The 27,160-nt window shown below is 35.3% G+C and overlaps 1 protein-coding gene across 1 annotated transcript in view; it reads right to left on the bottom strand.

The window, feature by feature from the left end:
• The window catches only part of ABCB5 (ATP binding cassette subfamily B member 5), a 130,328-nt gene that overhangs the window by 21,353 nt on the left and 81,815 nt on the right, over positions 1-27,160 (bottom strand). Inside the window, exons 16-22 of the mRNA XM_008686372.1 lie at positions 23,452-23,595; positions 22,417-22,521; positions 22,162-22,239; positions 15,683-15,766; positions 8,614-8,817; positions 5,249-5,349; positions 4,242-4,382 (exon numbers count right to left, since the gene is read on the bottom strand). Of these exons, the coding sequence (XP_008684594.1) occupies positions 4,242-4,382; positions 5,249-5,349; positions 8,614-8,817; positions 15,683-15,766; positions 22,162-22,239; positions 22,417-22,521; positions 23,452-23,595 (857 nt within the window). The remainder of the gene's footprint in view (positions 1-4,241; positions 4,383-5,248; positions 5,350-8,613; positions 8,818-15,682; positions 15,767-22,161; positions 22,240-22,416; positions 22,522-23,451; positions 23,596-27,160) is intronic.

Consider the following 27,160-nt stretch of genomic DNA (forward strand, 5'->3'; position numbering starts at 1 on the left):
TCAAGAGTTGGATGCTTAACCAACTGAGCCACTCAGGAGCCCCAAGGTGGTTCTCTCTTGACTGCTTTGTTATTCTACCTTCAGGTAAACTCATTAGAAATTAATTTGGTTTATAACAAGTTTTTCAATGTATTTATATTTATTTCTTTTTAAAGATTTATTTATTTATTTATTTGAGAGCAAGAGGGAGACAGAGCATGCCCCAGTGGAGTAAGGGGCAGAGGGAGAGAATATCCAAGCAGACTCCCGCTGAGTTCAGAGCCCACGCGATGTGGGGTCCATCTCATGAGCCATGAGATCAGGACCTGAGCCGAAACCAAGTCAGATGCTTAACTGACTGAGCCACCCAGGTGCACCTACAATGGTTTTTAAATATGAAAATTCTTTGAGAACTGATAAAATCATTAGACGTCCTACATTAGTATGAATATATTTAATTGGCTAGCCTTCAACTAATACTAAAGACCATAACCCTGAAGAAATGAGACCCTAGGGATTTAAAGATGGCTGCAGAAAGTTCAGAGTAAAATGAGGAAAATATGTTCTGAGTCAAACATTTGGCTTGCAAACAAACTTTTGGAATACAACCAACTTTTTTTTTTTTTAAAGATTTTATTTATTTATTTGACAGAGAGAGACAGCCAGCGAGAGAGGGAGCACAGCAGGGGGAGTGGGAGAGGAAGAAGCAGGCTCATAGCGGAGGAGCCCGATGTGGGACTCGATCCCGGAACGCCAGGATCACGCCCTGAGCCGAAGGCAGACGCTTAACGACTGTGCTACCCAGGCGCCTGGAATACAACCAACTTTTAAGCTTGTGATTGCCTGGATTACATTAGAACCAATGGAAAAACTTCCTAATTTAGTGCAGGCTGGTGAGCTGAATAAATTACTGTAAGTGATTCTACATTTGGCTTCTTATTAATCTAAGTAAATTAGTCTGTGTAATCAGAATGAAGCCCAATACTAAATGTTGTACTATGGTTTATGTATTCATACATGGAATACTGCACACTGTTTTAAAGTGTAGGAAAACCATATGATAATTGTCTTTCTCTGCTTGACTTATTTCACTTAGCATTATCTCTTCCAGTGCCATCCATGTTGCAGCATATGTTGAGAAATCGTTCTTTTTGATAGCTGAGTTATATTCCATTGTATATACGGACCACATCTTCTTTTTTTTTTTTTTTTTTAAATGATTTTTTATTATATTATGTTAGTCACCATACAGTACATCCCCGGTTTCTGATGTAAGGCTCGATGATTCATTAGTTGTGTATAACACCCAGTGCACCATGCAATACGTGCCCTCCTTAATACCCATCACCAGCCTATCCCATTCCCCACCCCTCCCCTCTGAAGTTCTCAGTTTGTTTCTCATAGTTCATAGTCTCCATGTTTCATTCCCCCTTCTGATTATCCCCCTTTCTTTATCCTTTCTTCCCCTACCATCATCCTAGTTCTTATGTTCCATAGATGAGAAATCATATGATAGTTGATCTGCTTTCTCTGCTTGACTTATTTCACTTAGCATTATCTCCTCCAGTGCTGTCCATGTTGTAGCAAATGTTGAGAACTCGTTTTCTGATAGCTGAGTAATATTCCATTGTATATATGGACCACAACTTCTTAATCCAGTCATCTGTTGAAGGGCATCTCGCTCCTTCCACAATTTAGCTATTGGACATTGCTGCTATGAACATTGGGGTGCATATGGCCCTTCTCTTCACTACGTCTATATCTTTGGGGTAAATACCCAGTAGTGCAATGGCTGGATCATAGAGTCTTCAATTTTTAACTTTTTAAGGGACCTCCACACTGTTTCCAGTGGCTGTACCAGCTTGCATTCCCACCAACAATGTAGGAGGGATCCCCTTTCTCCACATCCTCTCCAACAATTGTTGTTTCTTGCCTTGTCTATTTTTGCCATTCTAACTGGCGTAAGGTGGTATCTCAGTGTGGTTTTGATTTGAATTTCCTTGATGGCTAATGATTTTGAACATTTTTTCATGTGTCTGTTAGCCATTTGTATGTCTTCATTGGAAAAGTGTCTGTTCATATCTTCTGCCCATTTTTTGATTTGTTTATTTGTTTCTCGTGTATTGAGTTTGAGAAGTTCTTTGTAGATCTTGGATACCAGTCCTTTATCTGTAGTGTCATTTGCAAATATCTTCTCCCATTCCGTGGGCTGCCTCTTAGTTTTTCTGACTGTTTCCTTGGATGTGCAGAAACTTTTAATCTTGATGAAGTCCCATAAATTCATTTTATCTTTTGTTTCTCTTGCCTTTGGGGATGTGTCATGAAAAAGGTTGCTTTGGCCGATGTCGTAGAGGTTGTTGCCTATGTTCTCCTCTAGAATTTTGATGGATTCCTGTCTCACATCGAGGTCTTTCATCCAATTGGAGTTTATTTTTGTGTATGGTGTGAGATAGTGGTCAAGTTTCATTCTCTTGCATGTAGCTGTCCAATTTTCCCCGGACCACATCTTCTTAATCCAGTCATCTGTTGAAGGGCATCTCGGCTCCTTCCACGATTTAGCTATTGTGGACATTGCTGCTATGAACATTGGGGTGCATATGGCCCTTCTCTTCACTACGTCTGTATCTTTGGGGTAAACACCCAGTAGTGCAAAGGCTGGATCATAGGGTAGCTCAATTTTTAACTTTTTAAGGGACCTCCACACTGTTTTCCAGAGTGGCTGTACCAACTTGCATTCCCACCAGCAATGTAGGAGGGATCCCCTTTCTCCACATCCTCTCCAACAATTGTTGTTTCTTGCCTTGTCAATTTTTGCCATTCTAACTAACATAATATAATAAAAAAATAAAGTGTAGGAAAACACAGAACAAGGAGGCTACAATTTCTGTTGAAATTTCAAATACAGATATTCCATTTTACAAGGAAATCTGCTTCCAGGAAACTGCTAAGGAGACTTATAGTCATGTAAGATTCAGGAATACTGGATTGGTGAACTGTGGACTATTTTCTTCTGAGTGCCTAGCAAAAAAACTTCCTGGGAACCCAGTTAGTACTTGATAAATAAATAAATAAATAAATAAATAAATAATCACATGAATAGAAACCAAAAATTATTGCAAATTATTCTGAAATTATTTGTCTTCGAATGACTTTTTTTTAAAAAAGATTTTATGTATTTATCTCAGAGAAAGAGAGCACGAGTGGGGGAGAGGGGCAGAGGGAGAAGGAGAAGCAGACTCCCCCCAACATGGGGCTATTTCCCAGGACCCCAGGATCATGACCTGAGCTGAAGGCAGATACTCAACTGACTGAGCCATCCAGGTGCCCGGACTTCAAATGACTTTTTGTCATTTCCTCAAATTGAATATATCCTCAAAGTACAGCTATGTGCCATCACTGAGGAATTCAAAAGAATGTGCATGAGTCTTGGGAGGAAAATCCAAAAGGGGAGTTCCCAACATATTTTGCCAAATGACAGCATGTGTAGAACAGGTGTAATCTCCCAAGTCAGTATTCTGAAGAGGCTGATCCTTGCTTTGATGTGTATGTTTTGGTGGGCTTGTAAAAAAACATAACATTACTCCTGTTGTATAGATTTCTCTAGCTCTAAATATTTAGCAGTGACATTTACGATACAGATTAGCAAAGTTCTGTCATCCTAGGGAGTCTTAGGAAGTTCAGAATTAACACTCAAAATTAATTTTTCTAATTTCAGAAGTTGAAGTTAGGTATTCCTAGAAAGTAAAGCAACTCTCTACCATGGTCAAACAAATGCCTTAAGGAGAGGCAGCTTCATTGGGATGCCATGATCAATTCCAAATGTTACTTTTCTAAATGGAAGCACTCATTTATATGTGTTTCTTCCGGAGCAATTTGCTTAGCAAGGAACTCAACCTCACAAATGTACAGTCTTATTTGATAATGCCATCTCCCCCTTGGGAGTTCCATGAAGTATTAAAAATTCTTGAAGGAATAGATGACAACAAGGCATATTTTACCCCTACATTCCCACATTCTAGTAAACTGAAGTAGGGAGAAATTCATCTGGAGTTTAACTCAGACTACTGATACTACACCAGTATCAGTTTACCAGGTAGACTGCACTTAGAGATATTAAATAACAAAGTAATATTTAAAAACTTTTTCAGCATGTATTTCCCACATATGTGATTTAAATGATCAATGAAGTATAAAGTAGGCATCCTTCTGGTTAGTTTAAGTACATCACTCATTTACAGGATTTAAATATTTGCACAACTTACACGAACATGCCCTCTGGGGTCACTCGTCCAGCTTGAATTAAATAGGCTCCAAATCGAAACCCCACTGCATAGGCAAAATATATAAAAGCATGGCTGAATGCATAAGAGCTTCCAAAGATCTGTGCTTTCTTCAAGGTATTTCTGAAATGCACAAAATTTACTAAGTAATGAGGCATAAGGTGTAGCAAGTTCATTTTAATAAATGTAGAGCAATGAATAAAGAAGACTAGACATGTTATCATTTGAGGAATATACATTTTTCTAAGAATAAAAGAGAAAGTGAGTTTTTAAAAATGAGAATTATTATAGAGAAAACAGACAATATAATGATTCTCTCTATAGTTCTATACTCTATAGTTCATTGCAAAGTTGCCTCTGTCTACTTTCAAATGAATGGATAAGGTCTGTGAATGAACAGCTAATGAAAGAGTTGAGGAGATTTGGTTTTGAAGTATTTAGAAATATTTTCTATCATAACCTTTCACTAGCACAATAAGTAGTGGAAATTAAAGGGTGGTATCAACCACAAGCATGAGTGTAAAAGAGTACAAAGCTATCTCTCTGATAAAGTAATACAAATAGTATCACTAAGTAAATGTGATAAGGAGGGCTAGCTTAAAATTAAAAGGAGTGACTACATTTGTCATATATACATTCATTTTAAAATGTGAACTATTTTAGAAATTCAATATAAAGGGCTGAGCAATCTTATTTTCTTTCTTGAATATGTTATTTCCTCAACTTTGTTTCAGGAAAGTAATAAAAAATGTGCATAGTTAGTAGTAGTTCATAGCAACATGGGAGAACTAAAATAGTCTACCTGTGGTTGTTCTCAATTGCTTTTTCTAGTCTTCTCTTCGTGAAGTCAAATGAGAAATTATGATATACCATTATTAGGAAAGATTCCAGAGCAAATGAATTGGCAGGCAAACCACTGCTGTTGTCCATGAAGACTGTCTTTACAGGGACAACTATAGTTAATGAAGTCAGTATGAATCTACAATCACCTGTGCTGCGTCTGAAGTCTCTCCTCATACGCTTGCTCAAAGGCTTTTTCTCTTGTTAATGACACTATAGTCCGAATATTTTCCACAGCTTCAGTCGCTATCTTATAAAATAGGACAATAAAATAAAGAAATAAAATTAGTAATGGTTAAACTCTGGTTGTGAATTCCAGTCATTTATACTGGGGGCATATTAAGTATAGCATTAAGTCAATCAGTTTTCCTGACAAATTTTCTTAGTTTCTTTTTTTCTTTCCCAAAAACAAGACAGGAAAATAACATTTTAGGATAATAAGCTCAAGAAAATTTATTTGGAAAAGATTTAGTCCACTAATCTAAATTCAGTCCCCTTGGAGTCTTCATTGAATTTCTATTTAAATTGGTTCCATAAGCAGGGAGATCAAACATTAGCATTATGTCCATATGTAATTATGCAAAGATATTATGAGATAATTCAAGAACACAGCAGACAGAATCAAATAAGTAGTTATTTGATTCTAGCACAAAAATACAAATAGCAACCAAAAAAACCTCAGGAACACTGCAGTAAAGTAATATGGGTAAGGCTATTAAATGCTATATAAGTTACAGCCATTTCTCATTTTGATGTCTGTGAATTTAAAAAGATATTTAATTTAGGGGCACCTGGGTGGCGCAGTCGTTAAGCGTCTGCCTTTGGCTCAGGGCGTGATCCCGGTGTTCTGGGATCGAGCCCCACATCAGGCTCCTCTGCTGGAAGCCTGCTTCTTCCTCTCCCACCCCCCCTGCTTATGTTCCCTCTCTCGCTAGTGGGCTGTTTCTCTCTGTCAAATTAATAAATAAAATCTTAAAAAAAAAATAAAAAAATAAAGATATTTAATTTAAATTTAATGTCCTCTTTCTTTCTTTCTTTCTTTCTCTCTCTCTCTCTCTTTCTTTCTTTCTTTCTTTCTTTCTTTCTTTCTTTCTTTCTTTCTTGACAGAGAGAGAGCATGCATGAGCAGGGGGAGGGGCAAAGGGAGAGGGAGAGAAATAATCCTCAAGCAGACTCCCTTCTGAGTGCAGAGCCTGACTTGGAACTCAATCCCGGGACCCTAAGGTCATGACCTGAGCTGAAATCAAGAGTCAGCCACTTAATAGCTGACTGAGCCACCCAGGTGCCTGAATGCTTTTCCATATTTCTATAATTTTTGAAAAGAAGGAATAATCACATGAGAACTGAAATGGAGGACACTTTTGGCTTAGAATAACTTGTTGGACATGAGAACACATGTTGACTTGAAAGAGAAACTTCCTGCTTTTGCATTCTATTTCCACAATGCAGAGTAGACTGTGGGACAGAGCAAGACCTAGATGGTCATCACCCAGTGTTATTTAAGGAATAACTTGGGTTACAGGAGAGAACCAGATTTCTAGATGGTGGGCAGGACAGCTAGATTCTGCACTCAATTTTGACTTTGAGTTGTTCTAAATTCTCATTAATTTCAGAGTAAGCTCAAAGTAACCTCCATTTGTAACATACACTGTAGTATGCAAGAAAAATGGGTAAAAATGCTGAAACCTTGAGGGAAAAAATGAGCAAAAAAATATTTGTGATCATTTTTCACAATGGAGAAAGGACTAATATCATTATAGAATCCTAGAAAATAGTCTTCTGTAAAAAAACAAAAAACTAATACAGCTATTTTAAGTCTGAGAAGTAAAACAGTTGGTGATTTGTCCAAATCCACACATGCAACTGAAGAAGGACCAATATGTTTTATTGGACCCTATTCTAAGTTTTGGTGTTTGGTAAATAGATTAAAACCTACTTTGAGAAAGACACAGATTGATTAGAGTTACTGATTGTATAGTCTGGGGTTATTAAAATTATCCAAAAAGGAAAAATTGAAGGAAACATATACAATTAAAGCTCATGATATAAAAATTAAGATGAGTAAAATATAATTAGTTAGGGCCCCATTAATTTGGAGGTTGTGATAATTTGCACCACAGGGAGGGCCAAACAACTTTTCACGGTCTCTGAGGCAAATATATGCTAAATAGTTTAGTCTGTACTGCCCAAGCAGACATTCCAAGGGTCCTTATCTAGTCCAAGGAAGGTGGAAAGGTCCAAGGGTCACACAAACCAGATTTCAATGAGTCATGTGCTTGGTATCCCAATTTATGAATATTCATGGTACTTATAATGTTCCAACTGTGATAGTCACTGCGATATGGACCATAACTGGTATTAAAATCATTTTCAGATTCAGAGGGTGTTCACCCAAGTGATAAAAGTCTTTGAAACTATTTCATGAGAGGAATAGCTTAAAGACCTGTGGATAGATGACTAAGAGAAGACTTGGCAGTTAACATGATGCAGTTTCCTAAAGGCTGCTATGAGAAATAGGCTTTGGATCTCTATTGAGATGAAAGCCAAGAAAGGTAGGATAGAAGGCAACCAACAAACGGGCAAACAAACAAACACCAAAACCAAAAATTGCCTGCCATCCAAAGGCTATTCTAGGGTAGGCAGCATGAGAAAGTAATGCACTGCTTGCCACTGGAGGGAAAGGATGGGTAAAAGATGGACACTTTACAGGGATGTTGTTCAAGTGATTCTTTCTTTGGGTAAGCGGCTGGATCAAATGACATTTCTTTCAATTCTTAGGTGTTATGAAACTACAATACTAATGTCCCCTAAACCTCCAATACAATGACTTTTTAAATTATAAATATGATTGTTCCTGAGAAGCATTTTCCCAGTAATTAAAATGTTGTTCATTTTGGTCAATATAAAGATGGTCCTTATTTCTAAAACCTTATTTTAGGCACTGTCAGTAACAGCAAATTGCCTTATATTCACTAACTGTTTTATTTCCTGTACATTTTGAGAAATAAAATAAAATCATTAAAGAAAATTTAATTGTTCAACGATCAGAGAATGTGGAATCATGATGTTAGCAATTTCCCTCCTGATATGGTAATATGGCTGGCATTACGGAGTACATACTGTCTTCCAGACACTATTCTAAGTGTCTTGCATATAATAATGCTGAGTGTTTTGTGTAATACTTAGAAAAATCTGCAAGTGGTGTTATTATTATTCCCTTTACAGAGGAAGAAATTGAAGTCCAGAAAGGTTGACAACTTGCTCATATCACACATTTGTTAGTAATAGAATCTGAAATCTAATTCAGCCAATTTGACTCTAGAGCCTACACTCTACATCACAAATCCTATTACTATAGCATATCTACACCCCATCCTAAACTAGTTTGTATGCATTTCAATACATATACACCACTTTACAGATACCTAAGAAATTAAGTTAGCATACTGTAAAACTGGGAACTCTCATTGTTTTCCTCTTAAAATGTTATGATGGTAACAAGTCTTTATTTTACCTTCCCAGCATGCTTAAGTTCTTGCTTATCCTTGTTGGCAAATCCAGTCATAGCTGTGGCTTTAATCATTCCTGTCAGAGCAAGTACTGGAGCAATACTCAGAATCAAGAGTGTCATCTCCCACCCATATATGAAGGAAATGATAATTGACAGTCCCATGTTAGTTGCATTTTGTGTTAAGACACCAATCCTTGAACCTGTTGCCTATAGTAAGACAGATTTTGGGGAAAAAAGTCAATTAATTTTAAATTTATAAGAATTCCTATTATAGTTTCTTACAAAATGAGGCAGGCTTTCTTTTTTTAGGGTTTATACTTACATTTTTACTTTGAACTTGTACTTAGAAATTAAATAATACCCATATTTAAAAAACTGTCCTCTACTAAGGAGTCATTATGCTTTGTCTATTTTATTTATTTATTTTTTAAAAGATTATTTATTTTTTTGACAGAGAGACAGAGAGAGCACAAGCACGGGGAGTGGCCAGAGGGAGAAGCAAGCTCCCTCCTGAGCAGGGAGACTGATGTGATATGGGGCTGGATCCCAGGTCTCTGGGATCATGAACTTAGTCGAAGGCAGACGCTTAAGGGACTGAGTCACCCAGGAGCCCTGCTTTGTCTATCTATATTGGATGTTGTGCTTTGACATGTCCCTATCATTCTCTGAATATGTCCTTACTTTCTGACACAGAAAGATTATCCAGGCTCTACCCCTGGAATCTATCATTTTTCCAAGGAGTCCTGGTTCCTCCTTTTGGTGGATAATATTATTTAGAAGTCAATATATGGTGTTAGTTGTGCTCATTATTAATGGCATATCAGTGGACAGAACTGGGGAAGTGTGTGTGTGTGTGTGTGTGTGTGTGTGTGTATGCAGGCACAAACTGAAATCTATACTTCTCTATTTATATGAATCATGAATTCACATTGATACCTCCAATTCCAATCCAACACCACGAAGTTATTTTCAACTTTCTTCCTTCTTATATTTGTTATCCCCTTCGCAACAGCGAGAAAATTGGCTCCCATTTTCTTTAATTGATTTATGTGATCAAACTCTCTGATATGACGGCCCCTGCTTCTCCCTGTATGGATACCCTTCTCCCTCTGCTCTGGCTTGGCTTTCCCACACCAGGCTGCCACCACACATGGATGTGCAACTCACCATAAGAGGGCTCCAAAACTCAACATTCCCCTTCCTTGTATACTCTTAGTAACTATACCTAGTAGTGCTGAATCGAATGATTGATACTATTCATTAAGGTGTATACTTTGATATCATATGTTGTATTTCATTTTCTGCATTTTATTTGCTTTCACTGACCAATGGTTTAAAGCAGCATTATCAAAATATATCAGAAAGGAGCTGGAAACATTATGGTATAAGGTAACTTAAAAGAAATTCTGAAAAATTCCCAAATAAGTAGAAATATCTTTATAACTATTTTATGAGAACTATATATTTTCTGAATCAACTTTCAGTGGGACACATGATAAGTAATAAACTGAAATGTTAAATTCCTTTAGTGCTCAGATAAAAAAATGAGACTCCATTTACCTAGAAAAACAGCTATAATCAATAACAATAGCAATTCACATTTTAAAATATTTATTTTGTTATGATCATGAAGATATGACCATTGGAAAAGGTTTTGATAATGTTAAAATTTACATCCTTCCAGACAAATACACATACACATTCAGATTAGGATTGCTGTGTGTATGTAGCTTTGTATCCTGCTTTTATCCCTTTACATTATACTGCAAGCTTTTTCCTGGTGATTAAATAGTCTTCAAAAAATATTTAGGTTGCTTCCAACTTTTCATTATTAAAAATAAAGATGTAATGAGCATCTTTGTGCAAAATCTTTATGCTCATCTTTTATTTCCTAATGTTAATTATCTAGACTAGAGTTATATGTTAAAGGGTATATACTCTTACATGCTTGATAGATATTATCAAATTGCTTCTCTAGAAGGTTATATTAGATTTCACTAAAGTACCCTCAAGTTAGTATCATAATTAAAATAACAACAATAGGGAGCCTGGGTGGCTCAGTCAGTTAAGCGTCTGCTTTTGGTTCAGGTCATAATCCTGGGGTCCTGGGATTGAGTCCTGCATATTGGGCTCCCTGCTCAGTGGGGAGTCTGCTTCTCCCTCATGATCTCTCTCNNNNCTCTTTCTCTCAAATAAATAAGTAAAATTAAAAAAAATAACAATAATAAAAAGTCCCGTATCTCCCAAGGCTCTGCCTTATTACTAAAATATTTATCTGGCTTCAGCTTCAAGACTCATTTGGTATTCTGCTATTTCCAGTTTGGCTCTTGAAAGAGCTTCCAGGCTGGAGTGTAGGGTGAGCAAACTACAACAGAGCCCAACAGACTTCTTAAATTAAGTAGACAAAACTGAGAATCTAGGCCAGCTAAGGAAGCTAGAGTTTATAGCACAGAACACCAGAGAAGAGAGAGGCAAACAGAAAGAGAAATCTGGATATCTGCAGAGGGTCCTCCTTGAATTCAGCTGAGAGTGCTTGTGTGAGGGCTGGGAACAGTGCTCCCTCACACCAGCCAGACTGGAAAACCTCATGCCCTCAGGATATTGGGTAGAGTAGATACGGTTCTTTCCTCAGTAGTAGGCTCTAGTCCTGCCTAACAAACCCTAAAATTAAGACCCAAATGACTGAACTGTTCCCAGGTAACTTAACTGAATCCCAGAACAAAGCAAGAATGTTCATAGAAATACAAAAATATCCAGCACCCAAAAATGTTGTATTCACAATGTGTGACATCTAGTCAAAATTTAGTAGATATATAAAAAAGCAAAACAGGACCCATGATGGCTTAAAAATCAATCAATTGAAAAATAATGACAATAAAAGTTATCACTGGATAACATATTCAAAAAGTTAAGAGATAAGGAACATATAAAAAAGACCCACATTAAAATTTTACAAATGCAAATTTCAGGGTCCATAAAGTTTTACTTTAGTAAAACATAGTCACGCCCTTTCTTTACCTATTGTAAGTGGCTGTCTTAGAATTATAATGATAGAGCTGAGTAGTTGCTAGAGTAACCATATGTGCCACTGTCCTCACTTTGTACTGCTGCTCGGTGTGCTACAAATCTGTGATGCAATTGTAATTTGAGAGCATGTTTAGTGCCACATGAACTGCTGTACTATGACATTTTATTTCAGTTTAAAAAATTACCATTGTATATCCATCATCTAAAAATAAGAAATGAAGAGAAGAGTAGACCTTGAATGTCCTGCTTTTAAGGCATAGTGGACTGTGGATTACTTTTTCTGATGAGATGCACCATATTGTGTTTATTATGACACTATACAGCATATACAGAATAGGTCAAAATTTCCAGCTAGGCACTCATCACAATATTCTTAATTCACAGGAAAGCAACATTTAGAAAACTCAGAAAATTTAAAATGGAATATCTCATTTTAGTAGAATTTCTTCATTAAACTAAAAAGTGAAGATGAAGCTTAAACCAAAGTAAGTTTCTGAGTGGCTCATTCATTGGCTAAGCAAAGAAAATCATTTATGAATAGTGAGTTAATTAAATCATGTTTAATTGCAGCTGTGGAAGAAATGTGTTCAGACGATTAGCCCTGAGGTGAGAACAGTTGCTCAAATAGTTGACAACACTGCAGCAACACCAATAGTCAATCAAAAACCAGGTATATTTTTTTGAATAGTTTTCCGCGGCTCTTGATGGATTGACATATGTTACTGATACTGCTCAGTTGCTGGTTTTGGAGGAGCCACTGCTGAATTTGAAGTGACTAAAATATTTGCTGCTATAAATGGTCTGTGTGGATCAACTATAGGTGATAATAATTCTAAGAAGTTGAGTGAAAAGGAAGTCATTATAACCTGAAGTGGAATCTGCTAAGACATATTACTACTAATGGTGATAAAAATATTTGTGGAGTAGAAAAAAAGGCTTACTTGGACAAATCTACAAAGTTTGTGAAAATGTAAGATGTTCAGAGCCTCGGTTTATTCCTTGTATTACTTATCAGCAAGTATTTTGTGGAAAATAATTTATCACATATTATTGGACCGGTATGGTCAATGATGTTCATTTGGTCTTATAGACTTAACCATCTTTATTCCTATTTTTGTCAAAATTGGAAGCTGAATATCTTGACTTGTCTTACCACACAATATTTTAGGGTTTAGTAGTGATAGTTTCACTGCAATATTCTGAGTTCAGGGCTGACACCAAAATTTTCCTTTTCAAAAAGAATCACCTTTAGCCACTATGGCTCTGGATATTAGCTTTTGCTATAGACTTGTTAACGTTTCTTAATGAATTCAACCAAAAATGGTAAGGCAAAACAGCAATTACATGCCAAACTTATACTCTGGTAGAGTCATTTCAATAATGACTATCATTGTTTGAATCACAAGTAATATCAAACTGTTTTATACACTTCCCATGTCAAAAAGTTAAATCAGGAAATGAGGTCACCATTGTCCAGGTAATGATATCCTAGGTCTGGCTAGCATCCAATCAATTTATCTGGCTCTTGGAATTAAATGAAATTTTTATGATTTCTTGGGACAATATAATTATAGTTCTGATGAGAAGAATTCTTGGAACTAACATAGTATCTGTCAGTAGTATATCAAGTGTACACTATGGCATGAATAACACACTTTCTTGTGGACAAAAATGAGGTAACACTTTTGGGTGATGAAAAGGGGTTGCTAAAATATACAGAAATAATACCTTATAGTTTTGTGGAACCTAGTTTTCCAAGGAATCTCAAATTGCTTTGTACCCTTAATAACACTATATATTACATGGAAAACAGTCTGTTGACACATGTATGGCAGTAAGCCATTACTTGGGCTGAAATAATATCAGTTAAATTAGTTGTATTCCATCAAGTATTTCAGGAATCATGTTGTTCTATGACTTTATTTCACTAACATGTTTTCTCATGACTCTCAAAGTACCAGAGTTTCTAAAAATGGCTAAGGGTGTATATATTTTTTGGCCATTAGTAAAGGTTTCAAAGTAATATTTACTATTATTAAGGAGTTATTTTATGAACATTTGCCCTAATACATTTGATAAAATTTAATTGAAATTGCATGATGAAGAAACTGAGATGGAATATGTCTTAAGTTGAAAAGATAGGAAATATGAACCCGAATTATTATTTCCTAATTCATCTCTAGTATGTTTTTGTGAGAAAATAAATAGCAGACAAAGAGAATTGGTAAATAGTTCTTCCTACAGTAAAAAGAGTATTCATTCAAGTTAGATATGAATCTGCGTTTATATTGCAAAGCAAGGGTTTATGTGAATTACATGCCAGTAGACATAGTCTCACCCTTGGAAATCTTTGCTTGTGCTGCTTTTTAAATTCAACAGCTTTAAAATTTCCCATCAGTATTTCAACCATTTAATATTTAGCTATTACTTTTCATTCAATGAAAATGATCTGACTTGTGCAGAAATTATCATGAGACCAACATTTACAAATTGCAACAAGAAACTTTCCAGTGATCAAATGGTTTTAGCCAGATGCTTGTAAGTTATCAGGCTGACAAATATTTCATTAATTTTTCTCAATGAGATGCAACACTATTTGTTAAAAACAACTAATGAATGCAAAGAGAGTAAGGTTGGCCTTTTAGTTCTAATTTGTTTTTTTTTGTCTGAAGTAAATACTTGCTAAAAGAGATGTCCTACAAATCTAACATAACTGCTAGTAGGAATGCCTATTTTACTGGAATTTTAAAAAATTTGAATGATAGGTAGAAAGAGAAAAATATCAGCATGGTAAAGAAAAAAGCACTACATCAAATACTTACGATGTATTATAAGCTGGCTAACTGAACATAATAAAAAAAAGCAGCAAATTTTGTGGAATGGAGATTCAACTGGAATTATAGGGATATTTCTCCCTAAGGGAGTGAACCTTGTCATTCCTAAACACGGAAATTGTCATTCAGATAATTCTATTGTGCTATGGAAGATTAATGCTATGCTCATTACTTGACTATTAAGTGAAATTTTATACATCATTTTCCCCACTTATGCCAGTAAAATTGATCTCCTCAGCCCTATTTTATTTTTTAATTTTTTAATTAATTATTTTTTAAAGAGCTTTTTTATTTATTTGACAGAGAGATAGAGACAACCAGAGAGCACAAGCAGAGGAAATGGCAGAGGGAGAGGGAGAAGCAGGCTCCCCACTGAGCAGGGAGCCCAATACAGGGCTCCATCCCAGGACTCCGGGATCCTGACCTGAGCCGAAGGCAGATGCTTTGACCATCTGAGCCACCCAGGCGCCCCTCCTCAGCCCTATTTTAAAATTTAAATTCTGTCTAATAAATTTAGAACCTTACCTTCCAAATAATGAAAAGGAGTTTCAGGAAGAAATGAAGATGATGCCACTTTTCCTCTTGAGCTTTTTTCTACATCATAAAATTGTTTTGCAAACCATTATGGATGCTTGTGAATATTCACAAATGTAACCAACTTGTTCTATTCTCTGGTAAGACAAATTTATCCTTAGAAGGAAAAACTACACTTTCTTCTTTTATTAAAACTTCTAAATTGTGTGTATGTTTTCATTTGGCTACCTTTTCTTTTCTTACTATTCAATTCTGAGCTCTTTAACTCACTCTTGGTATCTTCTTTAGTCTTCTGGTTATCCAATAAATGTGCTAAATCTTTTTTCCCCTTTTTTATTATTTTTTATATTCCTATATAGTTGACATACAAAGTTACATTAGTTTCAGGTGTACAGTGTAGTGATTCAATAAAATTTCTCTCTCCTTTTTTTTTTTTTTTGTGTGTGTTAAAAATATCCCGAACTGAAAGCTTCCTTATATCTTTCATTGAGAGCTCCCAGTTAGCCCTGAGACTTACCTGGTCTCTTTAAGGATGTGAGTCATCTTAGTATAGCTTACAAACATGCACAGGTAAGTGTGTGTACATACATACACACTACATACATACACCATTTAAGAATAAAAGCAAAAAAAACCACAAAAAATAAAAACAACACCCAAGAAAGCAATATACATACTCCTTGGATTTGTGCTATATCTATGGCTAATATTGTTGTCAAGGCTCCTGTGCTGTTTTCCTTATCATCAAACCAGGAAATATCCTAGAGAAGAAGTAGAATTAAAACCATTAAAATGGTTATCAAAAACAAAACAAAACAAAACAAACAAAAAACAAACAACAAAAAAACCAAACCAAACCAAAAATGAACATATGGTTACCAAAAAGATTCTTTTCTGACTTGTGATTCTGTTGTACTAGGTCAGAAGCTATTTACCCGCCCCTTCACTCCCAGGTATTTAATTCTTATAAATACTATGGATCAAATGACTTTTGTTTCTTACTTCACAAAGATTTATACTTAGATACAAAATGAAGAACATAAGCCCAATAGCTTGGAACCATTACCAATGCTACAATATTGCACAATAATCAACATCAAAAATGGTCATTTTGAACCACCAAGTAAGTTGCAATTTTACTCCACAAGTAATTTGTGAAGAGCAGACTATTTAAAAAGTTATGCACAAAACAATTTAGAAATATTTCCAAACAAAACAAATATTGTTAAAATGTCTATATTTGTAGATTTGTAGATGTGTAGATGTCCAAAGCAATCTACACATTTAATGCAATCCCTATCAAAATACCACCAGCATTTTTCACAGACTTGGAACAAACAATCCTAAAATTTGTATGGAACCACAAAAGACCCCAAATAGCCAAAGCAACCTTGAAAAATAAAAGCAAAGCTGGAAGCATCATAATTCCAGACTTCAAGTTGTATTACAAGATAATATGGTACTGGCATCTAGACAATATAGTACTGGCAATAAACAGACACATAGATCAGTGGGACAGAATAGAAAACCCAGAAATGGACCCACAACCATATGGTCAACTAATAATCTTCAACGAAGCAGAAAAGAATATCCAATGGAAAAACGTCTCTTCAACAAATGGTGTTGGAAAAACTGGACAGCAACATGCAGACGAATGAAATTGGAACACCGTCTTACTCCATACACAAAAATAAATTCAAAATGTATGAAAGACCTAAATGTGATTAGGAAACCATCAAAATCTTAGAGAAGAACACAGGCAGCAACCTCTTTGACACTGACTATAGCAATTTCTTACTAGACATGTCTCTGGAGACAAGGAAAACAAAAGCAAAAATGAATGACTGGGACTTCATCAAGATAAAACCTTCTTCACAGCAAAGGAAACAATCAATAAAACTAAGAGAAAACCTATGGAATGAGAGAAGATATTTGCAAATGACATATCTGATAAAGGGTTAGTATCCAAAAATCTTTAAAGAATTTATCAAACTCAACACCCCAAAAATAAATAATCCAGTCAAGAAATGGGCAGAAGACATGAACAGACATTTTTTCCAAAGAAGACACACAGATGGCTAATAGACACATGAAAAGGGGCTCAACATCACTCATCATCAGGGAAATACAAATCAAAATCACGATGAGACACCACCTCACACCTGTTGAAATGGCTAAAATTAACAACATAGGAGACAGCAGATGTTGGTGAGGATGTGGAGAAAGGGGAACCCTCTTACACTGTTGGTGGGAATGCCACTGTGGAAAACATTATGGAGCTTCCTCAAAAAGTTAAAAATAGAACTAATCTATGACCCAGCGTTTACACTGCTAGGTATATATCCAAAGAATACAAACATACTGATTCTGAGGGGCACATGCACCTCAATGTTTATAGCAGCATTATCAACAATAGCAAATTATGGAAAGAGCCCAAATGTCCATTGACAGATGAATGGATAAAGAAGATGTGGTACAATGGAATATTACTCAGCCATCAAAAAGAATGAAATCTTGCCATTTACAATGACGGGGATGGAGCTAAAGTGTATTAAGCTAAGTGAAGTAAGTCAGAGAAAGACAAATATCATATGATTTCACTCATATGTGGAAATTAAGAAACAAAACATACAAACATAGGGGGAGGGAAAAAAAGAGAGAGGGAAGCAAACCATAAGAGACTCTTAACTATCGAGAACAAACAGGGTTGATGGAGGGTGGGGAATGGGCTAAATGGGTGATGAGTATTGTGGAGGGCACTTGTGATCAGTACTGGGTGTTGTAAGTGATGAATCACTAAATTCTACACCTGAAACCAAAATGTTAACTAACTAGAATTTAAATAAAAACTTGAAATTAAAAAAAATATTTCCAAACCTTTCTGTCTAGACTGATTAATGATAAAAAGTCTATCTCCTTCTCTTTAGGATAGATAGGCAAGATTTTCCCTGACACTTCATATTACTCCCTAGATCTTATAAACACTGGGCACTGTGAGAGGCTAAAGAGGCAAAAAAGCCAATGTAAAACCCCTGTGGCCAAGAAGCATGTGATCTGAAGGAGATAGGTCAAAAATAATAAGCAATAAAAGCATTATGTTATAACCACTTTCATTTTCTTTTTTCTTTTCTTTTCTTTTTTTTTAAAATATTTTATTTATTTATTTGACAGAGATAGAGACAGCCAGCGAGAGAGGGAACACAAGCAGGGGGAGTGGGAGAGGAAGAAGCAGGCTCATAGCGGAGGAGCCTGATGTGGGGCTTGATCCCACAACACCGGGATCACGCCCTGAGCCGAAGGCAGACGCTTAACCGCTGTGCCACCCAGGCGCCCCACCACTTTCATTTTCAACAGTAAATAGAGATAGCACTTCTTAGTACTTCTCAGCCTGAGGAATTCTGATTTCCTTTTATTAGCTATTGAATGTTTCCTCCCACTCACTCAAACCACTAATATCTCTTGTGGATTAAAATCATGTGGAGCCTGTCTGAAAAATGACTTATTTTTAGTAAGTGAAGAGCAAAAGAATTGTTGGCTTACAACTCAGCCAGGGCCCTGACATCTAGGTTACATGTTTCTGCAAACTAAGTAAACAGAAGCATAACAGAGAGAGGGCTGTGCATTAATCATACAGTTGTGTGAGAAGAGAGCTCCCATGGAGGAATATGGCAAGAGAAGGGTGGGTACAACCCCAGTATGACAGCACTACTCTGTAAGCCCCTGCATTGGGAAGGTGTTCCAAAGAGTTGAGGATCCACGATACCCAAAGGGCATCCCACAGAGATCACAATTAGCACTACCAATCATAATTTTGAAAACAAAACCCCACTCAAGAGCCTAACATATTGTAAACACACATCAGCAATGATAATAACTATAGCATTCTTGACCTGGAAGACATTACCTGTTTTTTTTATTATATGCTCAAAAAAATTAAGATAAACTTTACATTTTCTAATTATTTGTATATTTCAACATGGCATGGAATGCACAAAGAAATTTTAGATACAATATAAAGTAAAAATCTTGAAAGGATAATTTAATATGGAATATTACATTCTTGATTCTAGAGTAACTTGTACAACACACTAGGTGTAGGATATACATGTGACAAGTCTTAGTCATTATCTGATGTTCAATCAGCAAGATGTCCAAAATTACTTTCCAACAAGTCAGCAATGTGTACTCTAGGGACTGTATTCCAGCATAGGCAATATATGCTAAAACACCTAGAGTTTCTGGAACATAGCTGGTGTTAAGTAAAAATCAGCTTGCTTTTACTTTTCCTGATGGTAAAATGATTGTAAGTAAGACTATCAGGTTTTTTGATACTAGTAAACCCATTTTTTTCCTGTCAATAATTATACTAGAAGTAAAAAAAAAAAAAATACAGTAACACTATGATGTATACATATTTGGTATGTATCTTCTCAATTATTATCATAACTGTATGAGGTAGGTACTATGACTATCCATGTTTTATAAATGAGGAAGCCAAGGTACTGCAGGATTAAATAACTTGTCCAAGGCCACATAGCTGGCAAGTACTGAGGTCAGGATTTGAACCTAGGCAACCAGATGCCAGAGTTTTTAATCAACTATCATGTTCTACCTCCCATTTAACTGAAGCATTATAGTTGAGTCTCATTACCTGTTTCTCTTGCTTCAGGACTTGCTACCTCAAATCCTTTTGGAAGTAGCTTTTTGAGATCCCTTAGTGATCACCATTAATTCTATCATCTCATGATTTAGAGACCCCCAAAGAAGCCCTAGCCAAACTAATTTAAAGAGAAATAAGCAAAAATACATATTTGTTCAGAAATCCAACAGATCTTTAGGTCAATATTTACCATTAAGAAATATAAATTTAGTTTTGAGCAATGAATTATTTACAACCACTGAAGTCAGCAACACTTAGAACATTCTTTTCAACTGGAAGGATGTCAAGTAATCAAATAAAATACAGATTTTATACCTACAAAAAGACCACACCTGATTCCATAAATACCTCTACCTGAAATGAGGTTTCAAAATAGTTATAAAAAACAGTGCAAGTCTCAGCATGCTTTCTAAGCCTTAAAAAGTCAGGACAAAAACCAGGTAATAAGAGTCAGGCAAAAGTACACATTAGGAGTCCCTTACAATAGACAAAACTGAAATTGGGAAGGTATTTATTTATAAAGAAAAGGCCAAATATCCTACTCTTCTTTTTCTCCAATTTGAAAAAGCAAAGATATGAAGCAAAAAGAATGCTAAAGCATGAAGAGGAAAAACAAACAATGAGCTGAAAGGGAATGAGTTGAATTTATGGGGGAATTTAATAGCATCTGCTGAATAGCAGAGAGTTTCTGTGTGTATCTTTGAATGTGTGTGTTTTTTGGAGGATCAGAGTTTTGGGGCATTCTTATGGGCAGAAGCTACTTTATTCAAGAATGTTACTGTCCAGCTATTCACATGGCTAGTTGTAGGCAGAGCATTCACGTCTAGTATTAGTCTTCAGGATATTGGATTAATGGTAACCACTGGTTAAACTGGCTCCTGGACTTAAGACTCCACCAAAAGCACGCTGTGAACCTCTAGAGACAAAGTTCAAAGCAATGTTTGGAAAAGTTATATATGTTCTTTTGTTCAAAACATTCAGACATTCAGGGTACACTATCAAAAATTCCTGGAAATTGAAAAGAGTAAATTTCCTTGAATGTGGAAAAACAGAAATTCATACAGAAAAACAAAAATGAGCAGAAATTATCAGTAAGTGTGAAATACAGTATTAGTTAAAATCCCACCTAATTTCACCAAAGATTTAAGGAAAGGACATAAAGTGTTCATAAATAAAAAACAAAATTAAAGTATAAATTTAACTTGAGTGAGCTGTGCAGGCATTAAATGGTTTTATGATCCATCAAGTATATTTTTGATTTTCTGGATTAAGGAGAGTCTCCAATTATCTCTGACAGACCTTTGAGCAGAGAATGTCAGGCACCAACTGCTTCAGAACATCAAGTTGCTATGAGAAACCTTGCACTTGCTTTACTGAATTCTGTAACTTGTAGTTCCCCAAGAGCAAAAAGGCCTAGGAATTTTGTTACACGGCAGCAGTGACTACTGCTAAATGTCACAAGATGTAAAAACTGGCTTTGACGACTCAGGTAGAGTGACAGTAATTCTATTTCTTTCTTTCTTTTCTTTTTTTTTTTTTTTAAAGATTTTATTTATTTATTTGACAGAGATAGAGACAGCCAGCAAGAGAGGGAACACAAGCGGGGGGAGTGGGAGAGGAAGAAGCAGGCTCATAGCAGAGGAGCCTGATGTGGGGCTTGATCCCATAACGCCGGGATCACGCCCTGAGCCGAAGGCAGACACTTAACCGCTGTGCCACCCAGGCGTCCCAGTAATTCTATTTCTGACAAGAAATGACCTTGGCAGGAAGCTATTTGCTCCTGCACAGGGAGCTCTGGTGACAGAAAGTATGGTGAATGGCTTCAAATCAATTATTGGCTTTCAGGGAACCCAATATACCTCAGCTTCTGAAAGAATTTTAGAAGTGCTGATCTGGAACATTCCTGCCATTTGCCCGCAAGATTCACCTCTCAAGATTACTACTTGATCTACCCAGTTTTAGTTATTTCACAGGAGTGATTGATCATCTGTGCATGGCAGGCCAACCTGTCAGCGAGCCTACTACCTGAATTCAGGACTTTTCTGATGAGGACAGAGAGACTGGCTGGTTACAGAAGCATGGGGTGAAAAAACTTGCACATGGATGAGAACTAGAGGATTTAACTCCTCCTTTTAAAATATGTTCTGTGAGATATTATAGCTCTTAATTCTCAGTTTTTATTTATTTGGTCTTTCAATCTGATCCTAGAACACTACATTATACATGTAAAAAAAAAAGATTCAAGGAAAAAGAAATGGACTCTAAATTCTGTTTTCTATTAAGTTGTATTTTCAAACATAACAATCTTGAACTTGCTTCCATTAGAAAAATATACCGTAAGAATTCTGATGTTAAATGCTGCTTAGAACACAAAAAGCATGCTTTTAAGGGATCAAAGGAAAGATTATGTCAAGAAATTGACTTGAAAAACTACAGGTTGGAATATTTAAAAACACACTTTAAATAAAATAAGAAAAAAATCAACTAAACACTGACCTGATATAACATGGCTTTAAATGCCAAATGTCTTAATCTCATGGTTAAAATTTCCCCTGCTCTGCCATAAAATAATCCCTGGAAAATAAAAAGAAAATCTATATTTATTCTTAATTCTCTTTTCTATTTCTTTGTAATATTTAGTCACTACATTTATTTATTTATATTTTATTTATTATATTGTTATTATTTTTAAATCAGAGGATGATATAAAAATGATCCTGTTCAAGCTTATTTAATTCATTAAAAACTTACCTGAATGAAATAACCGACAAAGCAAGTAACACCCAAAATGACAAATATTATGGAATACATCTCAGCATCACGCTTTAATGTGGTTTTATCATCATCTTCAAACACCTGAAAAGGAATAGATAAAAATATGATATAAAAATATCAAGTGATCGGAAGAAAATATAAAAGAAAGAGAAAAAATTGAAATGTCTATCAGAAATTTTTGAATGGATTTCAACATAAGAATAAGACTATACATTTTTGGGGAAAAGAAGTGCACCATTATTCTATCCGGTACATTCATTACATATGATAAAAAATGATTTGTTGTCAAATTTCTCACTTAAGCTATGTAAATATGAGATCAGACAATGAGTCTTCCATCTGCTATTATTATCACAGTATATTTTCAAAGAAACCACCAGTTTATTTGAATTCTATTTTTAATAATTGCTACTAACTTAGGTTTCTTAATATTCTTCTATTTAAGGTACTACCTGCAATGTGAGACCTTTATACATGTCCCTAGAAATTGTTCCTAAAATTAGTAATTATACATATATTGGCATCTATGTTGAAAAAATGTAGCTGTGCTAATCTGGGAGACTGAAGACTTAACATGACTTTGTTCTTGGATCCATCAACTCTCCTGAGTCCCTTGGCACAATCCCAAGCTCTTGTTATTTCCTCTCCTTGAGCTGGCTGGTAATAAAAAATGGCCATTGTTGGGACTAGTTGAAAGAAGAGTAGTTGTATTTGTCTATTTTATTGCCTCAGTGCTTTGGAATGCTGATACGGCACTGGAGTCAAAATTAGAAAACAAAGTAATTTCTTTACTGATTGCCCAGTCAACAAGGCCCAGCCAAGACTTCACAATAGAGGCTGGCTTATCCCCTGAGAACATTAGTTAACCTTCCTATCATGGATCCTACGTTATGGGTGACCCACTGCAAGTTCCAGTTTCCCCATTGCTGGGTCAAAGTACAACAGGTCTGTTCTCTCAGGCTATATTTTGTTTAAAATTGTTAAAAATATTAGCAAATTAGCTTTACTTACAGTTACGATTTTTGCAAAGATGATGGAAAATACTGGATGAACAGTTCCATTTAGAACAGCAGCCAATGTCCCCAGAACCACAGAAAGCCATTCAGACTTGATTAATTTAAAAATTTTAAACAGAGAAACTTCAGGAAGACTTGTCTATGAATAAAATACTTTGGTTAATACCTCAGTTTGAGAGCATAATGGAACCTAGAGAAGTTAACCAATTCTAAACAGATTTATAATGTAAAATATCAAATATAATAGGTGGCAGGGTAAAAGTAGAATATTTCTTAGAAAAATTTCACCACCCATATTACTTGATGTCCTCAACATGTAAAAGAATCTTACCCCAGAGTGACTATTTGTGCAATTTATCCTTTTGGTATTTCATTGTTACTGTCATTTAAAAAGTACAGATTAACTCAAAAAATCTGACAGCTAGTACTCACAGAATAAATGACAGGCATATTTTCTTTATTCCTGTTAACCTAGATGGAATATTGTACCCTAGGATAAGACAAAAGGAACTAAGCATAGACAGAAAGTAAAAATTTTACTAGCATTTCAAGCTTGAAAGTTTTCCAGTTTCATGACTTATTTACAGAAACATTTTTTCTAACATCTTAGTTTAAAGCTTGTTTTGGGGTTCCCATTTATAAGAAAAATGCTGCAATATCTGAGCATATTACTTAAAGTCACCAAGCCTCAGTTTCTTCATCTTTCCAAGGGGGATGAAGTTCCTATCTTCTCAGATTATTTTTAGTTTAACTTGTGAATGGGAAGGTAGCGGTCATGATGATCAGAGGATAAATAATATGATAATGATTTCTCCTTGCTCTTGTCCGGCATGTGTAGTGGATTTATTTCAGAAATCTAAAAAATCTTGTGAAAAACTTTGTTGTGAGTAATTACTTTGAATAGGAAAGTAGACAGCAAACTACTAGGCAATTTCATATATTAAAACTTCCTCTTGGCACTCACTTTCAAAGTAATGTCATTTATGAACCTAATAAGAGAATTCTTCAGAACGACTATAAAGTAGTTTGTAGTTCTTGCTTTAATATTAGTCTGGCAACTATAATGTAAACTCTGTTGTTTGAACAATAGAACTTCTAAAATACTAAAGCCTTCATAGTCTATTTTCAGGATGGGTAAACTACACTTATATTGGGTTACTTAATAATTTGACTATATTATCTTTCCTTCTTAAGTTTTCTGAAGATCATCATCACAAAAAGCCTTACTTCTCAGTTAGGTGACTGTTCAAAAAAATGTGCAGAAGTTTTAAAAAGTTGCATACCAACTCTTTGTCAAGCACTGAACACAGATTTTCTGTCAAATTCTTCATAAAATTACCTCATTTTGTAATGAAACTAGGACTTAGTGTGTCCAGGACATAACATCAGTAAATTAGACACAGTAAATGTAGGCAGGCTATCTTACTCCTACAGAATAATGTATCCTTTTGTCTTTGGAAAAATATACAATAACAGGTTAAAAAAATGGGTATTACTTAATGTTATAAAGATAGAAAATAATAAAATAAGACAAAAAACCCGAAAAATTTCAGTAAGCTTACTCCCTAAATATGTTTCAGGTTATAGCATGTTTTAAGAGAATCTGATATAAAAATATATGAAATTATAGATATTTTGTAAAGAGATAGAAAAGGGCTTTAAAAAAATTAAAAAACAGGTGCCTGGGTGGCTCAGTCGGTTAAGCATGTGACTCTTGATTTTGGTTCAGGTCATGATCTCAGGTTCGTGAGATCGAGCCCTGCATCTGGCTCCGTGCTTAGTGGGGAGTCTGCTTGAGATTCTCTCCTTCTTCCTCTCCCTCTAGCCCTCCTCCTGCTGCTGCCCTCTCTCTAAAATAAATAAATAAATAAATCTTAAAAAAAGTTAAAAAACAAACCTTCCTAAAGAATTTAAATGTCATATATTTTAGAGCTATAATGAGTTATTATAGTTTTCATACAACAAGCTGTATATATTTAAAATGTACAACTTGTTAAGTTTAAACATAACTATACACCCATGAAACCATTACCACAGTCAAGATAATGAACATATCCATTACTTCCAGAAGTTTTCTACTACCTTTCGTAATCCGCCTCTTCCACACCTCTCAGTGGCCAATCCTCTTCCCCTACAATCACTGACATGCTTTCTGTCACTACAGATTGATTATTTTGCATTTTCTAAAATTTTATATAAATGAAATCATAAAGTATGTACTCTTTTCATCTGGCTTCTTTTGCTTCAAGATTACTTTGAGATTTATTCATAATATTGTATAAATTAACATTTCATTCATTTTTATGGCTGAGCAGTATTCCATTGTATGGATATGCCAAAATTTATATATCCATTCACCTGTTGACATGAATTTGGAGTTTGGGCTATTACAAAGAAAACTGCTATGAATATTCATATTCAAGACTTTGTGTGGACATATGCTTTCATTTCTCTCAGGTAAATACCTAGAGATAGAATGGCTGGATCAGATAGGTGTATCTTCAACTTTTTAAGAAATCGCCAAACCGTTTTCCAAAGTAAGTTTACCATTTCATATTCCCATCAGCAAAATGTGGAATACTGGTGGCTTCATATCATTGCAAACACTTGCTAGTGTCAGTCTTTTTAGATTTTACCATTCTAATAGGTGTGTCATGATATCTCAATTACAAGTTTATTTCCACTTCTCTAATGACTAACAACATTTGGCATCTTTTTGTATGCTTGCTTCCCATATGTGCATCTTCTTTTGCAAAATGTCTATTCAAATCTTCTGCCAAGTTTTCATTTGGATTGCTAGTATTCTTTTTTCTTTTTTTAAGATTATTTATTTATTTGTCAGAGTGAGAGAGAGAGAGAGAGAGAGAGAAAGAGAGAGAGAACACAAGCAGGGGGAGCAACAGGCAGAGGAAAAAGCAGGCTCCCAGCTGAGCAGGGAGTCCAATGCAGGACTCAATCCCAGGACCCTAGGATCATGACCTGAACTGAATGCAGACACTTAACTGCCTGAGCCACCCAGGCACCCTGGATTGCTGGTATTCTTATTGTGCTTTGGGAGTTCTTTGTATATTTTGGACACAAGTCTTTTATCAGATATGTGATTTATAAGTATTTTCTCCCAGATTATGGCCTATCTTTCCATCTCTCATAAATGTTTTACAAATAGCAAAAGTCTTCCTTTTGGTGAAGTCTAATTTATCATTTTTTTTCTCTTTTATGAATTGTGCTTTTGGTGTTGTATCTAGGAAATCTTTGCTAAATTCAAAGTCATAAGGATTTTCTCCTGGATTTTCTTATGGAAGTTTTCTAACTTTAGGTTTTACAGGAAGGTTTGTAATCCATTTTGAGTTAATTTTTATTTTTGATGTGAGGTATGGATTGAGGATGACTATTATCTATATAGTTGTATAGAGGTATAGTATCATTTCTTGAAAAGACTATACATTCACTATTGAATTGCCTTTGGACTTTTGTCTAAATACAATTAACCATATATATGTGGGTCTATTTCTTAATTCTATTCTGCTCTATTGATCTATTTGTTTATTTTTATGCTAATAGCACATTATTTTGATTACTATAGCTTATACTAAGAATTGAAATTAGGTAGTACAAATCTTCCAACTTTGTTCTTTTTCAAAGTCTTTTTGCTTATTTATTCCTTTTGAATTTCCAGTTAGAATTAGTTTGTCAAATTTTACCAA

This window comes from Ursus maritimus, unplaced genomic scaffold (assembly GCF_017311325.1).
Source record: "Ursus maritimus isolate PB19 unplaced genomic scaffold, ASM1731132v1 scaffold_3, whole genome shotgun sequence".
Taxonomy (NCBI): domain Eukaryota; kingdom Metazoa; phylum Chordata; class Mammalia; order Carnivora; family Ursidae; genus Ursus; species Ursus maritimus.